General features: G+C 35.1%; 2 protein-coding genes across 4 annotated transcripts; both read left to right on the top strand.

Moving 5' to 3' along the window:
- The first annotated feature begins 3,995 nt into the window (after positions 1-3,995).
- LOC149183439 (uncharacterized) lies at positions 3,996-8,248 on the top strand. Its single transcript, XM_089414947.1, has 7 exons — positions 3,996-4,259; positions 4,387-4,506; positions 4,632-4,942; positions 5,068-5,243; positions 5,621-6,693; positions 6,792-7,130; positions 7,559-8,248. The coding sequence occupies exons 1-7, from the start codon at positions 3,996-3,998 to the stop codon at positions 8,246-8,248; spliced, it is 2,973 nt and encodes a 990-aa protein (XP_089271073.1).
- Positions 7,539-10,808, top strand: LOC149183438 (uncharacterized). 3 transcript variants are annotated; one of them, XM_089418730.1, is made up of 4 exons: positions 7,539-8,686; positions 8,792-9,330; positions 9,430-9,939; positions 10,063-10,808. In XM_089418730.1, the coding sequence occupies exons 1-3, from the start codon at positions 8,537-8,539 to the stop codon at positions 9,446-9,448; spliced, it is 708 nt and encodes a 235-aa protein (XP_089274856.1). In that variant the 5' UTR covers positions 7,539-8,536; the 3' UTR covers positions 9,449-9,939; positions 10,063-10,808. The 3 variants fall into 3 exon arrangements, with proteins under 3 accessions (XP_089274856.1, XP_089274855.1, XP_089274854.1); XM_089418729.1 differs by having other exon boundaries at positions 8,780-9,330; XM_089418728.1 differs by lacking the exons at positions 7,539-8,686; positions 8,792-9,330 and having other exon boundaries at positions 9,447-9,939.
- Positions 10,809-12,904: the final 2,096 nt, after the last annotated feature.

Below are 12,904 nucleotides of genomic sequence, written 5' to 3'. Positions count from 1 at the left end.
TAAATAAAAAATGATAGACAAACACAAAAAATTGACTAGAAAACCAAGCTCTTTATTTCCTCGCCCAACAAGGGCCAAGCCCACGAGGGGCGAGGGCTCTGATACCACGATAAAAACTGATAATGTCAATTGTTTCATTAATCAAATGCAATTACATATATACATGCACACACAATCTATTGGTTGAGAGAATATCTCAACCACAGACCACTGTAGGAAATAGATCCTAACTACTAGGAACAGACTCCTTTAATAAAAGACTTTGAATCCTTCCCACATATATGAATCTTTGTAACGTTGGACTGTGAACTTTGAAACTGCAAATATTTAGAATGTTTGATCGCGAATCTCTAATGCGTTTCTCGTGAGGATGGCTTGCAATTAACTCCCTTTATGCAAAAGAACTCCCGCGTGCATGTTTAACGTGACAAATTCCAATCGAACCCACGTGCATGCAAAACAATGCAAGTTTTTGACTATTAACGCGGGGCTCTCCTATGCCTGAGCACGTCATAGCGCCCTGTATGCTACTATAAGGTGCGCTAATTCTCAAACCACGAGAGGTGAAATAGATTTTTCCTCTCACACAGAGTATTGCAAATCTGTTCTTCGCTCTGTGTAACCTCGCTCTGATACCAATTTGTTGGAAAGGCGGAGGAGACAAAGCATGAATTCACACAAAACACGAGCTCCTGCTCTTCTATTGATCACACAAAACATGATGATTACAATGAACCCGATGAAGGGTATTTATCCTTTTCGATTAACGACTTTCCTTGCCATGTATGCACATGCAACCACACGTCTATCACTTAACTCGACTTGACTAACACTCAAATACTCAATCACTCAATCACTTAGTTAACTGACTCTCTATGTTTAGCTAACTCCTCATGCAAGAGTAATTATCGTATTTTAACACAAGAGAGTGTGTAGACAAACACCTTATTCTCTAAGTTGAAACAACCTTTGAATTCTAAATTTCTTAATGATCTAAATATCCATAGATTAAGAGCTTCAACAACAAATGCAATTCACCCAAGGATTTGTCACGATGGATTTTTTTCCCAATTTAAAAACGTCCAACTATAATAAAAGGCCATAGGAAATGCAACAACCATGACGATTCTTTGCATCCCCTTTTTTTTTCCTAATAATGAAAAATTCTAAATTTCATCAATTGAGAACCAAATGAAGATTTCTAGCTTCAGCGATGGCACAAGCTATAACAAGAGTGCCAAATAAATAGAAATAAGAGATCACATAAACCATAATTTTTTAATTTTAATTTTTTTCTTAAATAAAGGGATTTATAAATATTAAAAGGCCTAAAGGTGGTGACACTTAAAATTACAATGGCCCAATAGCAATGAAAATGTTATGTGGGGAAATTTATAGAGAGTAGAAGCACAAGCCACAAATGCACGAAATGTCAAGAAATTTAACATGCCTAAATGCTCACAATTTTTTCATCTTTATATAAATTTACAAATTAACACTGAAATTTCCAACCTAGCTTGCAAGCCCTAAATGTATACTTGTAAAAAAAACACAAAGCAATTGGCACAAACACCTACAACACCTACAACAAGAAATGTGTATAGGGCATTTTCGAAGAAAGGAAGACAAACATAAACCAATATGATTCACCAAACTAAACTACAAGGACATGTTGGCATGAAGCAGTAGTGAATGAAGTGTTCCACTCATCACCCACAAGGACCACAATAACCCATCTTCAATTACAAGGGAAAAATAATCATAAAACTCCATTGCAAAAAGTAATATATTATGGGACTAGCCATCAATATAATGAACTTTCGCCATTTAATCAAATATGAGCAACCCAAATTGCTAAATAGAGTTATCATTGCATAACTCTAAATTACTAAACATAGTTATCATTGCATTTTTTTGCCATCTATGTAGAGCCTAATGTTGAATGGAAGAATGACATCCCTACTAGTGAGATGGTGTCACTAGGATTATGTTTCTAGGAACTCCATGGGATAGTCTATTTCCCCAGAAGAAATTCCTACTCTCAAATTCTCGCCATAAACTTTGAACTTAAAACCTAGTAAAAACTAAATCCCACATAAACCAATTGATATACACCCCATAAATCATAACATTAACAATTACAACCACTACTTAGACACACCTTTATTTTTAATATTAATAAACTAGTGAGATGGTGTCACTAGGATTATGTTTCTAGGAACTCCATGGGATAGTCTATTTCCCCACAAGAAACTCCTACTCTCAAATTCTCGCCATAAACTTTGAACTTAAAACCTAATAAAAACTAAATCCCACATAAACCCATTAATATACACCCCATAAATCATAACATTAACAATTACAACCACTACTTACACACACCTTTATTTTTAAAATTATTATTTTTTAAATATTAATAAATAAAATATTTTTCAAACTAATCAAACTTCCTTAACTAATAACATAATAACAACTATATTTTAAATTAAATTACATTAATATTATACTTTTATAACTAATAACATAATAACAACTTTATTTTAAATTAAATTTTAAATACCTTTGAAATACCTAAACTACACGATGGCTCTAATCACATATAATTATTGGCCTCCACCATTACAAAACTTTGACTAATAATTTTTTAACGTAAGTAAAATCGATAGTATAGACATGGAGTAATTTATACTCTATTTTCATTATTAAACATTATAAATGGCATTAAAATTTTATAAGTTGACAAATAGTACAGACCATTTCTTCTTCACATAATATTTAAAAAATAGATAAAATAACTAATTTATATTTTCAAACTATTACTTACTTATCCATCGTGACAATTGGCCTCCGTTTGCTGTCATCACGTGAAAGGTTCTGACTGACATTTAAGTTATTTAGTTAGTAGCATTGACTTAAAATTAAAAAATTCTGTAATACTATTATTGTTTATAGTGAATCACAAGCTGTCACGCAACATGTTTTCCACCTTAAGGAAATAAAGAATGTCAAATTATTAATGGCCACGTCATCACTGACCTAATTTCCACATCACGTAGGAAGCTTCGTCCTTTAAAAATCGCTTGAAAATATATGAAAATTATTACTTATCGATCACAACAACTCATTAATGATTTAACAAATAATTCTCATTGTCTCCGGATAATTAAAAATAACGTTCAAAAATCTGACAAGTTCCTACAGAAAAAATTAATTACTATTACTCAGTCTTTCATGACAGCCAATTCTGCGATCAGGTAATTGTATTGTTTAACTGAAGGAAGAACCTTCAACCGTAATTGTTTATGAGATCGTGGAAGAGACTTGCAAATATAAGGGTAAGGTGGATGTGATTGAAGTTCTACAATCAGATCGAGTAGCGTGAGCCCTTTTGCACTAATTCTCAGATCGAGTAGCGTGAGCCCTTTTGCACCAGCGTCAGCCCTTTTGCACTAATTGTCAGATCGAGTAGCGTGAGCCCTTTTGCACTAGCGTCAGCCCTTTTGCACTAATTCTCAGACCGAGTAGCGTGAGCCCTTTTGCACTAATTCTCAGACCGAGTAGCGTGAGCCCTTTTGCACTAGTTGAAGTTATTACAGTCAGATCGAGTAGCGTGAGCCCTTTTGTACTAATTGAAGTTATTACAGTCAGATCGAGTAGCGTGAGCCCTTTTGCACTAATTGAAGTTATTACATTCAGATCGAGTAGCGTGAGCCCTTTTGCACTAATTGTCGCACTTCTTTCTCTCATTCCTTCGCTACCCCTATTCATTCCTTACAGTCAGATCGAGTAGGGTAAGGTGGATGTGATTGAAGTTCTACAATCAGATCGAGTAGCGTGAGCCCTTTTGCACTAATTGTCAGACCGAGTAGCGTGAGCCCTCTTGCACTAATTGTCAGATCGAGTAGCGTGAGCCCTTCTGCACTAATTGTCGCACTTGTTTCTCTCATTCCTTCGCTACCCCTATGGCAATTATCATTTCTTCTCTCAGAGCGGCCATGGACATGGCTCTAAATTTCTGTTGCCCATGTTTGACGACACGAGATGACCCCTCTCCACCCACTCCACCAGAGGGTAGTGGCATTTCCTCCTCTGAAAAAGGAGGTCCATCAAAAGGTGATGGCTCCAGCGTTCAAGGAGTGTCCTATTTTACTGGCGAAATTAGGAGAACTGCTGGAGTCGCATTGTACGAGATAGAAGGGGCCGACGCGGATCTGGATGGACTTATCGATTATATGAGTGAGCTTCTGGAAATACTTAGGGTACGTCGAATATCACAATAATCTTTCAGATCCATCCATCCGTATTCACATTCCCCTGTTGTTCTTATTATTATTAGTACGTCTTGACACGCCATACTGAATACGTATCATTTTCTTGTTTTCTTAGGAAAAGTCACCACTGAAAAAATTGGCGGCAAAAAAGAAAACATCGCCCGCTGCAACCTCAGAGGATTTACTGAAGTATAAGGAATACTTGACGGTGGCAACAGACGCTGCTTCCGCAATGGTATGTATTAAGCCTACTCTATAGTTTCATGATATTCAAGCAGACAAGGAATCTGACTATGAGAAAATGTTAAGTCTAAATATTTCTCTGACTGCAATTCATATAAAATCTGTATTGCATTCCAGGAAGACAGTATTTCAGCAAACGCCGTAGCCGTGACTGTCTTAAAAACAATAGGGAGCGCAGGCTCGTTGGCTACTGCAGGCCTTCTTGTGTGTGCCAATGTTTTAGAAAGATTTGAAAATGTTTCTGAGATCCAAGAGGAGTGCCTGGATCTTTTTGAAAAAATGTACTCTCTGGCCAAACATGTTCGGGAGCTTCAAAGAATTCCTCAGTTGAAAGAAGAGTTGAAGGATCCACTCAAAAAAGCAACGGAGCTGATACTGGAAGCTTCCATCCTTTGCTGCTTTCAAATAGATTCTTCAAAATTTGCCAGGTGAGCATCCATGCGATAAACGTTGTGTTTAAATGGATATGTTGTGGAAGCCCCTTTGTTGTATGCGTGCATCCAAGTTCAGAGTCCTATTCTGCAGTTTCTTCATCGAATTTTACTCATTGCAGATTTTTCAAAATGTCCGACAACAAGGCAAACCTGCTTCGGTTTCGAAAGGAGTTAACAGAAATGTACAGAGATATGGACAATGGAAAGTTTATGAGTCTATATAATGTCGTCAGTGATAATGCCATTAGTCAAAAGAGGCGGAAGGCAGTACCCATAGAATATCCCCAAGGCACGGGTAAGCTGTAATATGTATTATAAATTATTTATTTTTTAAGTATGAGGGGTTTACGCAGTGGACCATTTTTTCCATGAGAGTTAGTCAATCGTCACCATTTTTTTCATGAGCGTTTAATTGTGGAGTTTTTCCCCACAATCAAGTCCACTTAGCTTGCTACCTCATTTGCAAAACCTTAGCAAGTATTGTGCCCCATGAACCATTCAATGACGCACAATACTTGCTAAAGTTTTGCAAATGGGTAGCAAGCTAAGTGGGCTTGATTGTGGGGAAAAACTCCGCAGTTAAGCGGGCTTGAGCCAGAGGAGATCTGAGATGGGTGACCTCCAGAAAAGTCTTGGTGAAGTAACTATATCTAAATTATTTATTGTTTTAAGGTTTGTCAGAGTTATGTGATTTACCCATGTTTAATATTGTTAAAACAGTTGGAATGGATGAACCATTGAAAAAGGTTAAAGAACTTCTAGACTGGGAAAGTGAGGAAAAGGCTTTAGCAGTTGTTGTCCATGGTTTTGGTGGACTGGGAAAGACTACCCTTGCTGATGCTGTGTATGCAACACTATTTGATACCATAGAAGGATGTCAATACTGTATGGTTAAACTATTTGATACCATAGAATCGACTCCAAATGTAATAGATTTGCAAACACAACTGATAAAAGATCTGAGGACGGGAACAACAGAAGAAGCCGAGGCTATGCCAGAGATCAAAACATTTGAAGAAGGACAGCGAGAAATTAGCCGCTTGTTGGATCAACAGGTGGCCTTTATCTATATCGACAACGTTTTGCACGGAGATGCACTTGAACAACTTCTTCCTCCTCAGGGTATGAGGAAAGCAAGAAAATTGAGGTTGCTTCTCACTGCACGAGATGCAACCGCCACAGACAGCATAATCAGTGTAAAACGAGAATTCTACCCAATTGAAACCCTTCCCGAAACGGAGGCCGAAAAACTTATCAAGAAAGTGCTGGATGACAATGAGAAACAACTAAATCCTAGCCAAATGGACCAGATAGTCCGCATTTGCGGGGGCGTTCCAAAGCTTTTGACGGTGGTTGCAGGTTTCATAGGTTGCGAGGGAAACGCACAAGACGCTTTTCGTACAGTAAAGGAAGCGTGGGAAAATAACTGGAAGGGTAAAATTGGAGATGATATAGAGCGCTACGTCTTTGCCTGCAATAAGCTGGAGAAGGATTTGAAAGAAGCATTTCTGGATATTTGTTCCTTTTTTCAAGGATGGGACTGGGAAGAACTTTCAAATATTGTGGGAAAGCCTGCACTAGATAGTTTACAGAAAAGAGCGCTGGTAACCAAAGATGTGAAAAGCAGGACTGCAACGGTACACGATGTTATCTTGACAGTTGGTCTCCGGGAAACAAAGGAAGAAAGATTCAGATTCTCCAGTGCAAGTGAAATTCGAGAGTTCTTAGATCAGGAAAATGATGAGGTATGACCAATTTCTCAAAAAAATATATACAGTTTTGTTTCAAAATATGTCTATCGTAATTCTTATGACTGACTCAATAATGTTTAACAAAAATGCAGGCCCTCAAAAATATCAAAGGCATATGGTCGAGCGACAACAGCGACCACCCATTGTATATATCCGCAAAAAAACTAGATTTGATGGCTGCATCTTTAAGAGTTCTTAAACTTGGACGTTTAACAGTTGTGGAGGACAAATGTCAAAAGAATTTTAAAGAGCTAGTCTTTTTCAGTGCGGGAATTTCCCATCTCCCTTTTGATGTGTCAATGTCAAAGGAGTTGAGACATTTATGTTACAGCCCCGAAGATCTACAAAATCTAAGCCAGGCAAGTTCACTTCAAATTTCGGGTCCCGTTATTTTTCTTCTCTTCGCAATTTTTTTTCTTTTTCTTTTTTGCGTTTTTTTCTAATTTTTTAAAAATCCGTTAAGTATTTATTAAAATAAAATCTGTTAAGAATTTATTAAAATAATAAATTTGATGGATAATTTCTACACAATCAAATGTCTTAAAAACATTTCAAAGTGCTGAATATATATACACAATTAAAAACCAATTTAAATAATATAAATCAAAATTTAACCTCAATTTTTTCCAATCAAACTAAAAATAACTTCTTTCTCTTCACTTTACAACTCTATTCCTTTCTCTTCAGTGTATATGCAGTTTTATTATTTTTAATTATTAAAATAAGACTTTCATTATTAAAGTAGGACTTTCATATATCAATTATTGGATAACTCCTTTCTCTTAAGTGTATATGCCGTTTTATTATTTTTAATTATTAAAATAAGACTTTCATATATCAATAATTGCATAATTTGCAGATGCCCCCGGGTCTTAGACACATCGATTTCCAATTAAAGTCCCCCTCTTTCCAAATCTCTTCCAAGTGTATTAAGCAACTCAGCAAGTTGCGAGTTCTGCGACTGAAGAACGCAGAGTTGAAAACATTACCTCCAAACCTAGGAGATCTGGGAGATGGTTTGCAGGAGCTCACACTTATAAATTGCAAATTTTTAGAAGAATTACCGGAATCGATTTCAACGCTTGGATCTTTAAGAGTGTTGAGAATGGACCAGTGTAAAAGCCTAGAAGCGCTTCCTACCAGTCTTGGAAAGCTTACATCATTGCGAGAACTCCATTTGAGCCAGTGTAAAAGCCTAGAAGCGCTTCCTACCAGTCTTGGAAAGCTTACATCATTGCAAGAACTCCATTTGGCTGGGTGTCAAAATCTAGAAGCTCTTCCTGGCAGTCTTGAGGAGCTTTCATCTCTGAGATTATTGGACTTATCCGAGTGTAAATCGATAAAAGATCTGCCAGATGGGTTAGGAAAGTTAACATCCCTTGTTAACCTTCTTCTGCATGGTTGTCGGCAACTAGAAAGTATTCCAGAAAGCATTTGGCGGTTGACGTCGTTGGACTCAATCAACTTATCTTGGACCGATTTAAAAGAACTACCCGATGGGTTTTGCGACCTCTCCTCTATAACAAGACTTGCAATGGATTGTTGCTAGAGTCTAGAGAGGCTTCCGGATCGATTTGGAGCAGTAACAAACTTAAGAAGGCTAAGCCTGTGTGGTTGCCACAGTCTAAAGAAGCTTCCAGAAAGTTTCAGCCAACTCAAGTACTTGGAGTACTTGGATTTATCAGGGTGCTCGAATCTTGAAGAATTATGTGAACACTTCAAAGGTCTCTCATCACTGCGAGTTCTATTATTGAAGAGATGCAAAAATTTAAAAAAACTCCCCCAGGATTTCAATGGTTTCCCATCTCTGGATACTCTGGATCTAACAGATTGCGATATGTTGGAAGGGAAATCGATGGAGGGCATTGTAAAGTTGAAAAAGCTACAGACTGTGTTGATCAGTGGAAGTCCCTCGTTGCTGGAGAAATGGGGCGAAATTCAGAAACAATGCGATCAATCATGGTCCTTTGCAGTGGAAACAGGGGAGGTGATTATTCAAACCAAACTTGCTTTTTACCCACAATATAGTTGCTAAGCATACACTAATTTTCCTTCCCACTCACGTATGATTTCTCTTCAGGGTTCATTGCAGGGAAAAGGTCATTTCAACCTCACTAATGGACAAGGAAAAGCGTTCAATATTTCCGATCTTCCTCTGAACACCGATCTACTTGTGTTGTTTGATTGCCAACAAGAATTCCGTCATTGTTCCACATTGACATTAATTGAGGAGAATATGGATGATAATTTGGAAATGATTTATTTTGGCAACCATTTTAGTAAGTTGCCTCACAAAGTGGCGGGTGGAATTCGCGGCCATGCTCCTGCTAAATTGTTTGGACAGCTGTTCCCACTCCACCTTGCTTATCAACGGGAGGAGATGTTTGAATTGTCTGCGATTAGAGCGGAGATTGTGCCCGGCGAAAAAGGTGAGAAGACCCTTTCTTGTGGCGAAATTTTATACGAAGAGTCCCTGGAGGAATTTGTGGTGGAGAAATGCCGAAGATACCTTACATTTAAACAACTGGTGAAAACACCTGGAGACAGTAATATAGAGTTGTTAAGAGAGCTCTTCGCAAATGGAGAAGAGAAATTAGTTATGACTTTCTTAAGAATGGTGCATCAGCGAAGGTATATTCAAGTTTTATATTTTATTTTGTTTATAATTCTTCCTTCAAATATTTTGGTGACTAATTGTTTATTTTTCTTTTGTTGATATGAAAATTGTAGGTCGGGGTGGAGGAATTGAAAGGGAAAAGAATTTTATTAGATATGAGGCCTGCCAACCTTTGTTATGATATTCCACTTCAGTCTTTAGTGGATCTGTATATGTATAAAGAGAGATTTGATTTTGAAATTATAACAATTCCAATGATGCAGGAAAATACAAGAAGGGATGTATCTAACAGCTTTTCCAGAGAAGTTCCGTGGTTGGTCCTCCAAAATCCGTGGGACCTGCCAAATGCAACTAAATATTTTCTCGTTGAGGGCAGCGTACGATCGCAGCCTCGGCCATGGGAGATGTGGTACCCCAGTAAAATGAGGATAATAGAAAGCAACGGGACAATTGCAGATTACAATTCATCTGGCATTTTGTGTATGGTGAACACGTGGGGGACAGAAGCTTTTCCTTTTACGGAGGAAAAAAGGAGGGAATTAATAGATAAAGAAGTGAAACAAGGGAAAGAAATGTCTAATTTGATGTTCCTCTTTCAGCATTTGCAAGGAATATCGGAGCAGGTCAGTAATTTATATGTTCTGTGTTTGTTTTTCTTATTACATTATAAATTTTGGAAAACAAAATTCTCTGTTATTGATTTTTTAGGTCTAACTCAGTTACCCCCTTGTGCTGATGATGCAAAGGTCGAAAAGGCTATGCGTCAACAAAAGATGTTCTGCTTGTGTTTCGGGGATGGTGCAACTTTTATGAAGAGTATGTTCGGGTTGTGTATGGGGGATTGTACAACTTTTATGAAGAGTATGTTGGGAGAGTGGAATGATAACATTTACACCATTTATATTCCATACTTTAATGCTTATGATCACCGAGCAGAACTGGAATTTCTGTATTTCACTCATGGTATAAGTGACTACTATGTGCCTTTACAACACCCTGCGGTCGAGATGGAAGGGATGTGTTCATTAAGTTTATCTGAGCACGAGGCTATCAGATTTTGGGCACGGCTTCAGTCTTTATCCTCGGATGGAATATTCGATGACATGGGAAAACTTTCAGACTTTACTTTGCTCAGGGAAATTTCCAGATTTGAACCATGTTCTATAATTATAACTATAATGGATGAAGATGGAAATCTGATAACAATGGAGGGAAAAGAAATTATAGAATTATTATGCGAAGAACATTCACATGACAAAGCAAAGGGTTTGGTGCAACAATTGATCAATGGTGACAAAGAAAGTAGAAAGGAGACCTTGATTGAATTAAAACAATTGATGAAAGGGTGACAAAGAAAGTAGAAAGAGGCATGGATTGAATTGGAACAATTGATGAATGTTAAAAGTATAAAGGAAATATTGTTTGAATTTGAATAATTGTTGCATTTTTAGTTCAAAATCTTAGATTCAACAATGTCCAATTCTTTTAGGCATCCTTCCTTATTTCCAACTATTTTATTTAGTGTTTTTATATGTAACATGTAATTGTATATTTCCAATTTTTTTCTAATCCTTGGGCTGTGTGCATTTTGAATGCAACCATTGTATTTTTATCTTCATTGTTATTTGGTTACCCTAATAAATCAATGCATTTTGCCTTGTGGTTATATATTTTTGTGACTCTTCAAATTTTTATTTCTTTTGGTAAATTATTGTCTTAAATGGTTCACTTCATTTTTTTTGGCTATATATTTTTTATTTGATTTAATTAACACATAACTTTACTTTAGTTTTTAATTAATTTTATTTTGCTTCTAATTAATTTTAAATTTATTTATTTTTTAAGTAAAGTTGTCTCATAAATATAATATTTTAAATTATACTTTAATTTTACATCAAGATAAATAAAGTAATTGAAAGTTAAAAAAAGTTAAATTACAATTGTTTTTAACTTTTTAGTATGAGCAATATGGATAATTCCTTCACAACTCAATATGGAGTTCACAAGTGACATCTAAAAATAGCATTACTCATATTACAATTCAATATGAATGAAATGGGTCATTCATTTCTATTGATATGTGATATTTAAAACAAAAATAAGTTAATAAAAAAAAATCATTTCTATTGATATGTGATATTTAAAACAAAAATAAGTTAATAAAAAAAAATTATTTTAATCAGTCATAAATAAAAAATTTCAATATCCATATTAAATATCATAACTTATTTTTTCTTTTTTTCTTTCTAACTAGGCTCACCCAACCCAAATGTTGAAATTATTTATTTGGTTTTGGTAAGTTATTGTCTTAAATGGCACACTTCATTTTTTTTGGCTATATATTTTTTATTTGATTTAATTAACACATAACTTTACTTTAATTTTTAATTAATTTTATTTTACTTCTAATTAATTTTAATTTTTTTTTTTTTTTTAAGTAAAGTTGTCTCACAAATATAATATTCTAAATTGTACTTCAATTTTACATCGAGATAAATAAAGTAATTGAAAGTTAAAAAAAAAAGTTACAATTGTTTTTAACTTTTTAGTATGAGCAATATGTATAATTCCTTCACAACTCAATATGGAGTTCACAACATCTAAAAATAGCATTACTCATATTACAATTCAATATGAAAGATATGGCTCATTCATTTTTATTGATATGTGATATTTAAAACGAAAATATGTTAATAACAAAAAAATATTTAAATACACAAAATTTTCCAATATACACATTCGTGTCAAAAAATTCAAAATGGAATATATAAAAAGTGTCTTCTCATTCCATGGATAAGTGTTTTTCAATTCAAGGTATGAGTGAGATTTATAATTCCTTACATGCTTATATGAAGTTGATATGTAACATTTTAAAAAATATTGTCAACAGTGAGTGGTAGGGATGGTGGTGCAGATCATTTTTTCAAGTAAAAAACTTGACGAAAAATTTACACATTGAGAGATTTGATCCCTTTTGACATTTGGTAGATCTGTGGTTATGATGGATCTAAGATGGTTTCAATCATGTCTGACCATGGAAAATTTGTTGAACATCTAATTATTCTAATCATTTTAAATATGTTAAATATGTCTAAGATGAAAATTCAAATATTTTATTTATGGTTGAATTACTGTAACACAGAAATCATTGCACATCATCAATAATTTTTTTTCTTGCATACATTGAAGTTAACACACACTATCAATCTAATTAGTTTGAAACGAATGTACATCATACATCTAGTTACATCAAATAAAGAATCAATATCTACACTGAAATCAATCCATCTAGTGCAAGCATTCAAATAGAATTAGAAATCAACATATACATTGAAATCAATGTGTCTAGTGCAAACAATCAAATAGGATTAGAAATAAACATCTATACTGAAATCAATGCATCTACTGAAACCAATCAAACAAGATTAGAAATAAACCACACTAAAATCAATGCATCTAGTGTATTCAATTAAATAGGATTAGGAATCAACATCTACACTAAAAACAATGCATTTATTTTAGTGAATAACAATGTATCCCCCCCCCTCTCTCTTTCTTCGCTGCCTTTTGTTTCTCCCCGCCATCTAT

The sequence above is a fragment of the Pinus tabuliformis genome, chromosome 3_2, assembly GCF_031772625.1.
Source record: "Pinus tabuliformis cultivar Carrire ecotype Pingquan chromosome 3_2, CPIR1, whole genome shotgun sequence".
Taxonomy (NCBI): domain Eukaryota; kingdom Viridiplantae; phylum Streptophyta; class Pinopsida; order Pinales; family Pinaceae; genus Pinus; species Pinus tabuliformis.
The sequence above is the reverse complement of the archived record's forward strand: the minus strand, read 5'-3'. Positions and strand labels throughout refer to the sequence as shown.

Excerpts from the sequence above, each read along its gene's own strand:
- LOC149183438 (XM_089418728.1), top strand. The coding sequence starts at position 9,472 with ATGAGGCCTGCCAACCTTTGTTATGATATTCCACTTCAGTCTTTAGTG. Across the intron at positions 9,940-10,062 it reads TGCAAGGAATATCGGAGCAG|GTCGAAAAGGCTATGCGTCA; the intron begins GTCAGTAATTTA and ends GATGATGCAAAG.
- LOC149183439 (XM_089414947.1), top strand. The coding sequence starts at position 3,996 with ATGGACATGGCTCTAAATTTCTGTTGCCCATGTTTGACGACACGAGAT. Across the intron at positions 4,260-4,386 it reads AGCTTCTGGAAATACTTAGG|GAAAAGTCACCACTGAAAAA; the intron begins GTACGTCGAATA and ends TTGTTTTCTTAG. Across the intron at positions 4,507-4,631 it reads CAGACGCTGCTTCCGCAATG|GAAGACAGTATTTCAGCAAA; the intron begins GTATGTATTAAG and ends ATTGCATTCCAG.